Raw genomic sequence first — 15525 nt, forward strand, 5'->3', positions numbered from 1 at the left:
TCTCTCTCTTTACATTTCATGTATGATTTATGCGTTGCTCATCATATTCCTTCCATGTGCAGATATTAAAAGCCTCTAGAAAGTAAGTCATCCAACGTTTCCAAACATGCATGAACTGGCCAACACTCAGACGGGTAATTCTGTGTGACGATTCTCAACTGTTTTAATTATACACTACAAATAATGCCGACACTGTTGGCGTGCATAAACTAAAGTAATGAAACTCATTTTGTGGATTATCACTTTAAGGGCCAAAGTCCTATTTTTGCGCTTAGTATTTTAAACTTTTTTGTTGTAGGAATGCTTCACTTCAAGTTATTAAAAAGTAACAATGTTACTCTCAATTTGAAACATGTGGTGATGAGTTGTCTCACTGGTTCTGACGTTGTGTAGATTGATACACTAAGCAAATGAGTCATTAAAGGACGAGCTTATCTGGCGATCAACCTTGCAAGTATATGACATCGATCAACGTGGTAATAAATCTCAGAAAATTCTAGGAGTCAAACCTAGAGGAAAACATTTAATTTTGTTATTTCAGGAAAGCAAAAAGTTAGCTTTAAAAAGGATAAATAATTTAAATAATGGGAATATGAAAAACAAAATAAAAGCAATGAAACTGATGAACTAACTAATCAAAGATATTGGAATTCACCTACTAGATGGATTATTCTAATTTAATTAATTATCTTCCTTTTTTATAGTAAAACCCTTGCAAAGGTGTTTTACTTATCTTTCAGTAGATTACGATGCATTTAATCAAAGTTAAATTTAGTGCTCACTAAATTTTACTCTCAAAATAAACCATAAAGTTACAATCTAAGCTACCACAAATTCTTAAATTATTCATAATCTGGTGATTTGCGTCTATCTCTGTAGGTGTAGGTAAGTTTTTCACCTTTTTATTTATCAAACTACTTGTAGACAATCTATAAAGTAGCAATCTATATGATGTAATTAAAATGAGATAGATAAATATAATAGAAACATTAAAACTCATAGACAAGACGTTAACTTTAACAAGAAAATAAAATAACCAAATAAAAGAGTGAAATCCATCCCAATCAAGCTATTTCCTACCCAAATGAGAGTTTAGCAACAATTCATAAAGTCAATTCAAAAACATTCCAATAGAAACATAGAGGAAATAAGAAGCGTAAAGAAAGAAAAAACTCCCATCTTAGAGGAACTTCTCTACACTCTGTGCTCTACCTCCTATCTCTCAAGTGGTGAAATTAGATCCTTGAATAACCCTACAAGCCCTTATTTATAATATTCAGCAGATAAAATCTCCTAATTATTCTAAAATACCAAAATATAGTTTTCTCTTGATTTTATTTGATTTGAAATCTAATATTTTTCTCTTCCAAGATATATTGTTCTCTCTCCTCTTTTTCATATATATATATAATATATATATAAAATAATATATATTCTCTTCTTGACAAATATATATATATATAGTAAAAGTTCCATCTTCTTGTTTTCTTCCGTCTTTTAATTTATTTTCTGAATTTTTTGTGCACAGCATAAAGAAATAAAATATGAGTAGATCATGTATCAAAATCTCTTCTTATGTTATAATAGAGCGATTGGAGGAAACTACATAAAAATTATTAAAATAGGTATAAATATTAATAAGTTTAACTAATTATAGTCCAACATCTATGCATATTTATCAGTACAGTATGCTCTTATCATCTAGCAAGCGCAATGAAATCCGACAAGCTCAAATTTGCATCCAAGACAACTTCTGCCATGTAAGCATCTACCACTTCACTATCTTCATTAGAGCCACCCACTATTCCCTTCGTCAATGTCTAACCACACAAACCTCTTCACCAACCTTCCACAAGCTCTGATTCTAACAGCGCCCCGCACGTACATGTGGCTTAATGACGGTATCATTATCTCCTTCAATGACGCCTGATCTAGCTACCATGATATCCTTGTCTCTAGCTCTAATTTGTAATTCAACTCTGATCCATGCCTACCATATTTGTCATCCTTGTTAGAAAGAGAAACAAGAAATTGCAGGTGATTGAATCCTTCCTGAGAGGGAGAGATTCAATGAGCATTTTGACAAGAATCACTTCTTCATCTATGAACTTGTCACTGTTAGAAAATAGTTTGTTTTGGGGCTCTGGTTGTTTCTAGGTGTTCAGGCCCAGTTTTGTGTTTTTATTGTATGCTTATTTGGACTATAAATATATGTTAGGTGATATGAATCTATATACAATGATTGGTGCATTTAGCACCACATGAAAACAAGCAGCCATAAGGCATACGTATTCAATAAAAAGGTTTTGTTTCAGTTTTTTTTTTTTGATTTCCCAACATGGTACTAGAGCGAGTTGAAATTGCCCTGACCCATATCCGCTTCTTCCTAAAACCCTAACTCTCTTGATCTTTTCCATCTTTCTTGATTCGATGATCCAATCTCCTCCCCTTTTTCACACTCACTGTCATCGTCCTCGTCCCCCACTTATCTTTATCAGCATCCAACAAGAAGCCATTCCGGACATCATGCCTAATTTTGAAGAAGAATGATCCACTGCTTTCACACTAGACATGAATCACCCACTCTATATGCATCCATTCAACACCCAAGCCATAACCCTACTTGCATAGCTACTTATCAGAGCGACAAATTATGCCATCTGGAGTCGTGCAATGATGATGGTGCTTCAAGCCAAGACAAGATCAAGATAGTCAACAGATCTTGTAGAAGAGAATGCTTCAGGAGAAATTTTAGGCTTAATGGGATAAATGCAACATAGTCATCATCTTTTCTTGGATGATTAATTTTGTCTCGAAGGAAATCGCTGCAAGCATCACTTTCTCTGAAGATGCCTACCTTATCTGGGAAGATCTGTGTGAACGATTCGATATTACAGAAGGAACAAAAATTATGGGCTGCATCATCTCACAAATTCTCTCAACCAAGGAGGTTTGTTCGTATCTGTGTATTTTACAAAGCTTAAGGAACTATGGGAGGAATATTCGACTATAGTCTTTCTTTCGAGTTGTAAGTGTAACATCTCCATCGAGTATAGGAGAAATATGCAATAGCAAAGGCTCTTCCAATTTCTCACAGGCCTTAATAATCATATCAAGCTATAAGAAGTCATATTCTTCTTATGAAACCATTGCCTACTGTAAATCAAGCCTACTCAATGGCATCTAAAGAGGAGGCTCAACGATCGATCACTTCATCTCACTTCGAAATTCTGAATACTCTGCTATGGCAACAAGAGGCAAAGGAAGATATGGCCAAGGACATGCTAAAGGAAATTAATTTGATGAATGTGCATACTGCCACAAAAGGGGGCATATAAAGGATAACTATTTCTATATAATTGGTTTTCCCTCAAATTTCCAAGGAGGCAGAGGCTGTACCAGTGGGATCCAATTCAAGATAGCTAATCATGCTGAGGGGTTTAATTCTCTAAATCCATCCAAATCACAACTTTAAAATTCATCTGAGCATCAAATTCTTTCTCTAAAGGAGTATGACCAAATCATAGAAAACTTGAGAAAAGAGGTGAAGGCATTATCCGTCAAGACATCTACAATAGGAGCAATTACTACAAAAGACTCGGGTGAGCTTGAGTCCTTAGGTTTGATTTTCTCTTCCTTAACTTCTACACCACAAAACATATGCACATTGGTTATTAGATTCAAGAGCTACTTATCATGTAGTGAGCAATCTATCCTTTCTTGACAATATGAAAGTTATACTAGACCCACACTAAAAATTAAAGTACCTAATGTAGCCTAATTGACTGTTACAGACACTGGAAGAATAAAATTATTTGATGACACTAGACAATGTTTTAATATGTACTAGGGATATGCTATGATTTAATCTCTATCTCACGACTCACTAAAGAACAAAATTGTGTTATGGCATTTTTCCTTAATGTTTGCATGTTACAGGATCTCTCCAATGGCAAGACCAAAACAATTGATAGGATAAGCACTGGTTTGTATGTCATAGAAGAATGCATTCCTTCTTTATATAGTTTTTTTTTTACTAGTAGTCATATTTCTCAAAGAAATATTTGGCATTTAAGACTAGGGCACCCATCCAACTCTATCCTTAGAAATGTTCCATCTTTACAACCAAGGTAGATTTTACTGAAATCCTCATCGTGATACTTGTTTCAAGTCCAAACAAACTCGGTTATCTTTTCCTTCTAGTGAATAAAGAGTATAGCTTATTTTAATCTGATTCATGTCGATATTTAGCGACCTTATAAGGAATCGACCCATCAAGGATATAAATTCTTTCTAACTATCGTTGATGATTTATCCATTATACATGGGTTTATTTAATACACAACAACAAACAAAAATCTTTTATCATCTGAAAGTTTTTCTTAACCTTATATCAAATCAATTTAAAACCAAGGTTAAGAAAATCAAGAGTGATAATGGGGCTGAATTCATGTCTCATGATCTCTCTACCAATTTTTCAGAAAATGATATTATTCATGAAACTAGTTGCATTTACACCACCCAACAAAATGGGGTTGTTGAAGAAAGCACAGACATATCCTAGAAGTTTCTAGAAGTCTGATTTTTCAAGCTAACATACCAATAAAATTTTAAGGAGAAGCCATTTGAATAGTGGTTTACTTGATAAATAGAATTCCTTCTAAGGTTCTGACCTACTAAAATCCATATAAACTGTTATATAAAAGGGAACTAGATTTGTCTAACTTGAAGGTGTTTTGTTGTTTAGCTTATGCTAAACTTCTAGGAAACTAGATAAGTTTGAAAATCAGGTCCAAAAGTTGCATTTTTTTAGCTACCCAAATAATCAAAAGGGTTACATTCTGTATAATATTAAAAGTGATGATATTTTCATTAATTAAGATGTTGTGTTTCTTGAGAATCAGTTTCCTTTTATAGATGAAGATATTATTACACAGTGCCAAGATTTGGTAAGATTTTCTAATCCCTTCCTATTTGATAATGTTCCTAGTCCTCCTCTGAATGTCATATCTAATCCCATGACTGAGAATATATCAAATAATAATGTTTCACAAAATAATTTAGTTTTACATAATAATAGGCTCGTTAGAAATTGTCAATCACCATCTTAGCTTAGAGACTATGACTGCTTAAGTTTAGAGTTTGTCAACAAAGTAGATAGAAAAGGAAATAGGAAGATCTTATATCCTATGCATCATAGTATAAGTTATGCATACATATCACAGTCATATGAGGATTTTACAGCATAAACTGATGGCCTAATTGAACCTAACACTTTTGAGGAGGCTATTAGAGATGAAAGATGGATAGAACCCATGAAGGATGAAGTTAGTGCCCTAAAAGAAACAAAACATGGGAGATAGTTGAATTACCTCTAGGAAAGAAACTTATAGGGTGCAAATAGGTATTTAAGAAAAAGTATAATGCTGATGGTAGCTTAAATAAACTAAAGGCAAGGTTAGTTACAAAGGATTTCAGTGAAAAGGAGGGAATAGATTATTCAGAAACATTCTCCCCTGTTAGCAAAATGACTACTATTCGGTCAATTTTAGTTATAGCAGCAGCCAAATATAATTAGAACCTTTTTTAAATGAATGTTGACAATGCATTCCTATAGGGGATTTAAATGAAGAAGTTTACATGAAGATGCATTTAGGATTTAGTGGACAGGGGGAGAAGAAAGTATGTAAATTGATAAAATCATTATATGGTCTGAAATAAGCTGCTAGACAATGGAATATTAAACTTTGTGAATCTTTAATTGCTGGTGGTTTTATGCAAAGCAAGTTTGATTACTCTTTATTTACTAAACAATATAAGAATAAATTCATTATTGTGTTGGCTTATGTAGATGATTTGGTTATAACTGGAAGCAATCAAGCAAGAATTGAAACAACCAAGACTTATCTACATAATAATTTTAAAATGAAAGATTTAGGTTCATTAAAATACTTTCTTGGGATTGAAATAGCAAAATCAAGTAAAGGAATTGTTCTCAATTAGTGTAAGTACACTCTAGATCTGATAGCAAACACAGGTTTAGGAGCTTCAAAACCTAGAGATGTGCTAATGAATCCTGGTTTAAGGCTGTGTAGTAAACTGAGAAAGGGGGAGAAGGATGAACAACTTACAAATCCTACTAGATATAGACATCTAATAGGGAAGCTCTTGTATCTAACCACAACTAGACCAGATATTAGCTATACAGTTCAAACATTAAGTTAGTTTATGAAAAATCCTAAAAAATCTCATTTGAAAAGCAGCATTGAATACAGTTAGGTACTTCAAGAAAAATCCTAGTCGAGGGATCTTCTTTTCTTCTTCAGAAAGTATGAAGTTACAAGGCTTTGGTGATTCAAATTGGGGGGACATATCCTAAAACACGTAGATCTGTCACTAATTTCTAATAAAACTAGGAGGAGCTATAATTTCATAGAAATCTAAAAGCAAAGCAAACTGTCTCAAGGTCCTCTACTGAGGCAAATATAGAGCAATAGGTGGTATAGTTGCTAAATTAGTTTAGATAAATGGATTATTAAAAGATTTACATGTTTCTAACTTAACTCCTATTCCTGTGCATTGTGACAATAAGGTTTCTATTCAAATAGCTTTAAACCCAGTCTACCATGAAAGGACAAAACACAAAGACAGACTGTCATTTTGTTTGTGAGAAGGTTCAAGATAGACTGATAAGCCTAAAAACATGTCAGAATAGGCGAACAAGAAGCGGATATTTTGACCAAAGCTCTTGGGAAAACAGTTCATGAGCGAATGTTATCCAAGTTGGGTACCTTGAATCTCTTCGGGTCCCACTTGAGGGGGAGTATTGGAAAGTAGATTGTTTTGAGCCTCTGGGCTATTTCTAGGTGTTCAGGCCCAATTTATGTTTTTATTGTATGCTTATTTGGACTATAAATATATGTTAGGTGATATGAATCCATATACAATGATCAGTACATGTAGCACCACATGAAAACGAGTAACCATGAGGCATATGTATTCAATAAAAGGTTTTGTTCAATTTTTGTTTTTTTGTTTTGGTTTCCCAACAGTCATGCTTTCTAAGGATTCTTGGAATTGAGTAAGGAAGGATTTGCCATAGGTGACATTGTTGTTTCCATTAAGAGTTTAGGAAGCCATTTGGAGGCTTAAGGGATGATGATGGATCCAATGAGGCCCGTACACATGCCTTTTGCTTTAATGCCTGAGAGGATTTTGATGAAGTAGTAGTCTATGTCTAGTAGGGCACGTTAGATGCCACCTGACGTTGTAGGTCAAACTTCTTCCTCTCTCACCCAACTTAACAATCAAAGTAATATTGCTTAATTTATTCCACTATCTTAATCATAATACCATGTATTATTATGGTAATTAAGGAACGACTACCTTAATTATTTTACCATGATAAAAAGAAATTAAATGTAGTTAAAAGAGCCAACCACAAGAGAAAAAGACAAAGATCAAGGTTAAAGGTTTATTGTAGTTAATAGAATTCAAATTATGATTATAAACTAATAAAAAGTGTACACACACAATTTATTCTACTATGCTGGAAAAGATTCTATTGTACTATCTTGCTGTCCTAAGACAGATTCGGAGGCCAATTTTTGAAGCTCCCCAAATCTTCATCTAATATCCATTCGAGATGATTTAGTTGTCTACAAAAAGCTTATTTAGCAAAATAATTAAAGACACTGGTTTCATTTCTAAAATATATCATATTAAAAAGTTGGATACTCCTCGAAACCAAAACCACTCTTTTTTCACATTTTTAAAACCTCCAAGGTGTCCAAGACCAAACCAAAGTGCCAAAAGCCTAACCAACCACCTAGCCTGAACCCCAAGAAATTAGAACAACTTGTACAATCTATCACATCATATAAGTATAGTACATTCCTCAATTTCACTCCTCAAACTCAGTATCATCAAAATCACCAAGGAGGTAAATCAATTCATATTCTCAAATATCATTTACATACCATTATCAAAATAACATAATTATACTTGCACCAATATTTAGGCATTTAATACATATTTATAGCTCATTCAATAAAGCTTATGGCACTAAATACAACCAAAACAAAATTATATCATGCAGTGGTGCAAGTATCATAAGAATTGTCCTAGTTGAAAATTTCATCATCAATTACACATAAAAAATCGAAAGAAAGATGCATATTATAGGAATCACAAATTCCTATGCCTCAAGTGATTTTCCCTTGTCCTTCCTGGAGCAAGTGCTTGCAAAGTGTTAAATAAAAGTGAGTATAACAACTTAATAACTAAGAAAAAAAATCTAGTCATGCACATACAAGTCAAATCAATTAAGGCATGCAAAGTAGGCATTTAAACTCATTCAAAGATATGGCACAATATTACATCAATAATATCACATATGCATGGTCAAACTACTCCTTATCTCCTCCATATATTGTCGACTAAATCTATAGGCTAATAATTCAATAAGGCTAGGTCCATATGAATGGACTAGCCCAAGTTTACTAATTGTAAAGAGCTATCCAACCAAAGGCGCTATGCTCATTCTTAGACCATGGCTTCCTCCAATTCTTGAATTCATTAGAGTGTCGTAAGTCTTATAGTGCACCCAGTCTAGGGTGATGTAAAGATTAAGGATCTAGATAACATATGTTTACATCCATTTTTGGGTGAAATTTAGGAAGACTCAACCCTAAACGACTAACATGGTGGCCACCCATGGTGATAGTAAGTATCACATGGAAATAAAACACTATTATTCTTCATAAGGCAGCCTCCTGCCCAGTATATGATCATGCAAAGTATCTCAAGGCATCATCATGCATACTAACTCACATAGCATAAATTAGCTATCACTAGCATGCCTACATCACAAGTTCTTATAGGCTATCACAATATTCCAAATCTCTCTAATAAATAATTAACACATCAACTTTGAGTCCTTTCTTATTTGTATAAAACAAGCCACCACTTGCATGTGAGTTAATAAAACAATAATTTAAGTTTAACAAGTTACAAAACATTTTTCATATTTACAACCATAGCATCAAATAAAATTTTTCGATTATCTCAAACTTTTGAAAATTCAAAGGTTACTACCCTTATCAACTTGCTTCCCGAGCTAGAATTGACCTCAAACAATTGTTTACAAGGTTTATCTACAATTAGTAACAACCATCATCACTAACAATCAAATAAACACTACCTTCCAACTGCTAAACTCACTTTGTTAACCAAATTTCCCATCCACAAGTTAAATCTCACATTCAATGAGTTTATAACTTCCTTCAACTCCATTTAGCTTTCATTAACTTCAATAACAACTAATATATTTTACCCAATAGCCCAAAATCTTATTTAAAGAAGGCTAGGATTTGTCCAAAACCCTAGACACAAGCTCACAATCTTGTAAGACCATCAAAACTAGGTATAGAGATGTTAAACAACTTCTTCCTTCTCATTGCTATCCCTTAGTTTCTCGCTATTTTTCTCTTTTTGACTTGTGCCCAAGCCCAATCTCATTATTTAAAATTTTAGACACAGAAAGGGGCATTCACAATTTGTCCCTCAATTTGGGCCTAGGTGGCCTAATCTTCCTTTGGATCCAATCTAAAGGCTATACCCACTATTAATAGGATCATTAACCATTACTAGCCATAATCAAACCAGCTAATACTCAATTCTTAACTAATAAATTCAGCTTATTAACTTAATTCAGGAATTAAAATCCAAGATATGTTACCATCAATGCTTGAGAATTTAACATCAGAGGTATAGCATTGCAATATGTTAATTACTTAAAGGGCATGATATCACTGCAACGAAGAGTTTAGGGATACTTTAATGGTAAAAATGGACTTTAACCCTCAATTTAATACCACAACTAAGATAATAAATCTCATTATTTTAATTATTAATTTTAAAACATTTTTAACATAATTGTTTTGTTGAAATTGTTAGGAGGTAGCAAAAACCAACAAGAAGAATCGAGGACACTAGGTTATTTTCCACACTGATGGATAAAAAAACGAATGATATAGGAAAAGGAAGGAGCTAGCCATTTTTGTTTATATTAATTCATATGCAGATTTATTATAAATCACATGTTGAATTTAAAATAATAAATTCGGCTTTTATATTCACAAGAAATAACCAACTAGAAAAAATTAAATTGTACTTAGCCATTTGTGGCAACATACGCATATAGATTGCACTGTCTCCAACTATCAGAGTAAAATAGTAAGTACACTTAAAATAATTTTTTTTTACAAAATTTAATTATTATAGTTGCATCTCCGGCCATTACCAAGTTACTAAATTTTTAAATACCTACACTGCATGACAAAATGCGCGAGGAGCAATCTCAAGTGGGGTCATATGATGAAGAAACAACAGATGACATGTCACATGGAATTTTTACAAGTCATGGGCCAGAGCATGCTATTAGGATTTTGTTGTTATTTGTATATGACATAAAGACTTTTTGTTTTACTACGTGCGGATTTTATTATTGCTGTTGTGAGCTTTATGTGTGTGTTTTTTGCCAAACCATAAAAACATGCACTTTGTATTAATACTCTGTTTAATTTTATGCGTGTTCTAACTTATTTTTTGTTTCATTTTAACACTCATAATATGCTTTTATTTTTGAATGAAAATATTATTTAGTATTTTTAAATTTAAAATAATTTCATTTATTTTACATTGATCAAAATTTAAATATATTAATGTATCAAACTTGAAGAAGTTATTTATTTTTAAAAAAAATTTGAAACAAGCATTTTTAGTAGAGATGCCTGCTAAATGCTTCCACTAGCGGCATTTATTAGTTGCCTCTAGTGGTGGTGTTTATATTTACAGTGGAGGCATTTTTTATGAAAGTATCTTGTTCTTAAAAATGAGAATCGCACTCAAGGATCTCGTAAAAAAAATTATTGGTAGATAATGACTAATAATAAATTACCAGATTTGGGGGGAAAAAAAGGCTATTTTGCTTGTCAATAGCCTTCTTCCTTTTTTTTTTTTTTGGTCAATAGCCTTCTTCCTTGAGGTAGTCTCATATGTGCTGTTTTGCTTCTCTGTATGGCGGAATCTATCTCTATCTCTTCTTTGACTCAATTCCTATGGTTTCTCTTCAAGTTTTGCTGTTCTTCTGTCCATCTCTGTTCTCATTTTGTTTAGACATTTTAATCTTTACTTTAATTTAAACATTAATATTATTTGATAAAATTCTTCTTTTCTCATATTATAATATTTATCTCATGTATAAACCTCACGGCATTTAGTTAAAATCTTTATATTTTAAAACATGAAAATAATGAAAGAAATGATAGATATATATATATATAATTTACTCACAAACAAACAGATTCATTATATTAAAATATTTAAATTATACTAATTAATTCAAATATAATTGTAAAAAAAATTCATAATTTGTGTTAGGAGGAATTTCATGGATGAAAATTTGTGCAGTGGTGGTGCTTTTTGAAGCGCCTTCATTGGATGGAACGTTGCTTTTATGATTTGCCTCGACAAGAGGCATCTGTCAGATGCTTTTAGTAGCAACTTCAACGGATGCTCTGTTTTTTTTTTTTTTTTTTTTTTTTTTGGGATAGGTCATCTTTCAAACATATTAACAGCTCAAAGTAATTTAAATTTGCTGATTTGTAACACCTCAAAAGGTGAAAAAGCTAGCCCCGAAGTTTTAACATTTTTTATGTCCAAGCAAGGGTCGAACCCCCAACCTTAGTGTAGGGAGGAAGAGCCCTCACAACCTTACCACACGCCCCTGATTATTGGATGTGCTTTTAGAAGTGCTCTGATTACTTTAAAAAGAAAAAAAAAAAAAATAGTGCTCTTTGCCAGCGTCGTCAAAAAAGCACCTTTATGACAGGGTTTTACAAACGCTTCTAATAGTGTCATTTTTCATTAAAAAGCACTTCCAATGAACGTGCGCTTTGGTGGCATTTTCAGTGGTCTTCAAGCCACCGAGAAGTATGCCCGACCCTTTTAAAAGCGTGGCCAGCACCACCACCACCACTTTAAAGCGCTGCCAATGGTAAAAAATAATGGCCAAAAAACACTAATTTTCTGTTGTGATTTGTATTAGAAAAAATAAAAAAAAATTCGCCTAAAATATGCACATGACAGTGAAATCTCTTGAAATATTATAATTTTTCTTAAATCTTTAAAAACATTTTTGATATTAATAATTTTTGGTGAAATAACTTAAACACCTCTAGTTTTTTTTTTTTTTTAAGTAACAACTCCGGCCCAAAAAAAGTAAGTACTGGCATGATTTTTTTTTTAATATGACTAAGAATGAATAAGTAATTACAACACATCCTTTTTGAAAATTTTTGATTCACTAAAATTGAAGTGTTGTAAATATGTAACTATTGTATAAATAATAACTACTTTTCTTCTGATAATAACTAAAATAGAACAAACAATTACAACTTTTTCTATGCAAAATTTTAATTCACTGAAATCCAAATATTATAGTATACATAACTACTTTAATTTATGTATAATTACTTTTCTTTTATGTAATTGAAGAAGTGAGGTCTAATGTAAAAAACATCCTAATGACATCAAAAGAAAGTTGGACTTCAATGAATAAAAAATTTGTACAGAGAAAGTTTACAATTGCTTATGCTGCTTTAATCATATCAAAAGAAAAATAGTTATTGCTTAAATTAAAATAATCATAATATGTTACAACAATAAAAATTCAGGAAATAAAAATTTGTACAGAAGAAATTGTTTGTTCTATTAAATTTACTTTTTGGGGGCTAGAGCTGCTACTTTTTTATTTTAAATTAAAAATATTTAGTCATTTCACCAAAAATCATTAATGTAAAAAATTCTAGAAAATTTGAAAAGATTTAAACATTTTGTGGAACCTAATTATTATTTACATTTCCGAGATTTTTTATGATTTTCCCATTTATATTTACGCACACTTTGCTCTCCTCAAGAAACTAATGTTGATAAGAATAAGATAGGTATAGGCTGGTGTAAAATAATATGTTTAGTAATTCATGGGAGCGAGAAATGTAATAATAATTACAAAATAATAGACTTAAAAGGGGAATGACTGTTGAGACGTACACTGATTTAATTATATTTTACAACCTATAAATTTTTAATTATAATTTAGGACCTTTGGTATATAAATAAGAGGAAGAAAATGATATTGATTATCACAATCTGAGACTCAAATTTAAAGAATTTTCTATTCATTTTTCCGTCATGCAGGCATGGTTTTAAAATTGGCCTTCCAAAATTTGACACTTGACTTCTTGTATTTAACATGAAACAGCCAAAGATCTCATATTTAAATTCAGCGATTTTATTGGTCTTCGTGAAATTAAATTGTCGTACACGTGTACTAGTCCAAAAAAGTCATTCCCCTTAATTTATATCATGCCCCTCCATTGTATTTTTATTTATTAATATTTAGTTTTTATTATAGTTTTAATTAAAACGAGAGTATTGTTATTAGTATGTGTATATCTATTTCTTTACCAATTAAATATTTTGAATAATAAACATACGTTATGAACGAAAATATTTGGTAAAAAAGAAAGGAAAATGACATATAAATCCATCTAAAATAGAGATATGACAATTTAGTCTCATAAAATGTAATAATAATGACAGGTTTCAAAGGATTTATTTCAGATTAAATTTTGTATATAAAATTACATTAGTGATTCTTTGCAAATAATTTTATATAGTTTCACAAATTTAATTTTTGCTAATGACTAAAATAATTTAAAAAATTATCGTTTTCTATATATGAGAAAAGTGTAATTAATTTTATATTATTTATAGTTTGATGTAAGTATTTACAAGTTTTATTCTATTAATGATTAAAATAATTTAGAAAATTAAACCTTTTAAATTGCAAAGGAGTACTAAAGTAATTTCATATAACAATCTAATCTCAAGGAAATTTCTTGAAACCTTACTGCATTATTACATTTTGTAAGATCAAATAATCATTTTTTATTTTAAAAAGATTTATCCATTATTCTCCAAAAAGAATCGTCCTTTCTCGGTGGAGCTGCCTGTTACAAAGTGGCATCGAATTCCCAGTCTTAAATTCGACATCCCACATAGCTACACCACACAAATTTCTTCTTCTTGTTTTTTTTTTTTTTCTTTTGTGCCACACGTAAAATTGATAATAAAATGGAAAAGATCAAGATGAGTGTCGGCAATGCTTTTACACACAATAATTATTAATTATGTACATAAATTCTATGTTGCTGCATTATATTAGGGGTTAATTGTTATTACGAAGAAAACTATAATAGGGACTAAGGATTTACATATCATATTTGAAAAATATTCGTAATATTGATAGATTTGGCAATTTTTATATCTGTTCCTTAACTTAATATTTGTAGATTTCCTAGCTCGTAAGAAATTTATAAGGTTTTTTTTTTTTTGGTAAAGAATTTATAAGGTTAATTTTGTTTTCAAACGCACAGAGATATGTGTGTGTATTAATAAATTATCTTAATATTAAAAGGAAAAAAAAGAAGAATATCAATAAAAGACTCTTGAAGGAATTTAATTTCTTAAAAAAGACACTGGACAGATCTAGTACTTATTAAAATAATAATTTTAATTGTCAATTTGTTGACTCTTAACTTGCTTGTTACTTGTCAGAGACCTTTTTTAAAATTAAATTTCTTTGAAATATCCTTCATTGATATATATTCTCCCAAAAAATAACCTAACTTCTATTCTTAATGAGTCTATATATTTCCTTTTCAATTCATTTTTTTCTAGTTTGTATCCTGTATGTATGTAAGGCTACTCTATGACTAATCCAAATCTATGTTTTTGATTAATTAGTGGTAAGGTAGACTCTTTTCCAAAGATATTTTTTCCAATAATCAAATCGCTATATACACAATTTATAATTTATTTTTATACATTGCGTCAACTAGTGGTCATCGATCATCTTTTTAATGTATAAGCAGTGAGTTGGATCATTCTACCATGGAAGTAACAATTTCTTAATAGTTATTATTTTTTATTACTGGCTATTTTCTTTTTTTTTTACCAGTGCTATTTCTTATATTTGTAATCATGGATTTAATTGCAATTTCTCAACATGTATAACCTACTAGAAAAAATCAAGGCTAAATTGTGTTTTAGTTATGGTTAGTAAACCATGCAATTAAATTAGGGTTAAATGACACTTTGCTCATTAATTGGTGCAAGTGTATGATATTTTAAAGTTTTTTTATACAACCTTCTCCTTTAACATTTGGCAAAAAAATGCTATATTACCCTTGCCATTAATAAAAATTAACTCTAATATTAGTTGATTCAAAAAACATTTAAATAATACCTGAAAAACTAAAAAAAAAAGATCCAAAAAATTACAAATATGTATCTTATAATAAAATTAATATTAATAATTAATTTTTTAAATTACAAATAAATTTGAATAGACTAATATTATTTCTTACCTCAAAGATCAAATTACTATATTGACCAGCA

The 15525-nt window shown here is 30.9% G+C and overlaps 1 protein-coding gene across 1 annotated transcript in view; it reads right to left on the minus strand.

Moving 5' to 3' along the window:
- Positions 1 to 1697: 1697 nt before the first annotated feature.
- LOC129322455 (uncharacterized) overlaps positions 1698 to 15525 on the minus strand; it is a 19973-nt gene continuing 6145 nt past the window's right edge. Inside the window, exons 3-6 of the mRNA XM_054968773.1 lie at positions 2658 to 2872; positions 2464 to 2554; positions 1886 to 1990; positions 1698 to 1820 (exon numbers count right to left, since the gene is read on the minus strand). Coding sequence (XP_054824748.1) covers positions 1698 to 1820; positions 1886 to 1990; positions 2464 to 2554; positions 2658 to 2872 — 534 coding nt within the window. The remainder of the gene's footprint in view (positions 1821 to 1885; positions 1991 to 2463; positions 2555 to 2657; positions 2873 to 15525) is intronic.

Source organism: Prosopis cineraria, unplaced genomic scaffold (genome assembly GCF_029017545.1).
Source record: "Prosopis cineraria cultivar Desert tree isolate PC_DT_omini unplaced genomic scaffold, ASM2901754v1 PC10, whole genome shotgun sequence".
Taxonomy (NCBI): Eukaryota; Viridiplantae; Streptophyta; class Magnoliopsida; order Fabales; family Fabaceae; genus Prosopis; species Prosopis cineraria.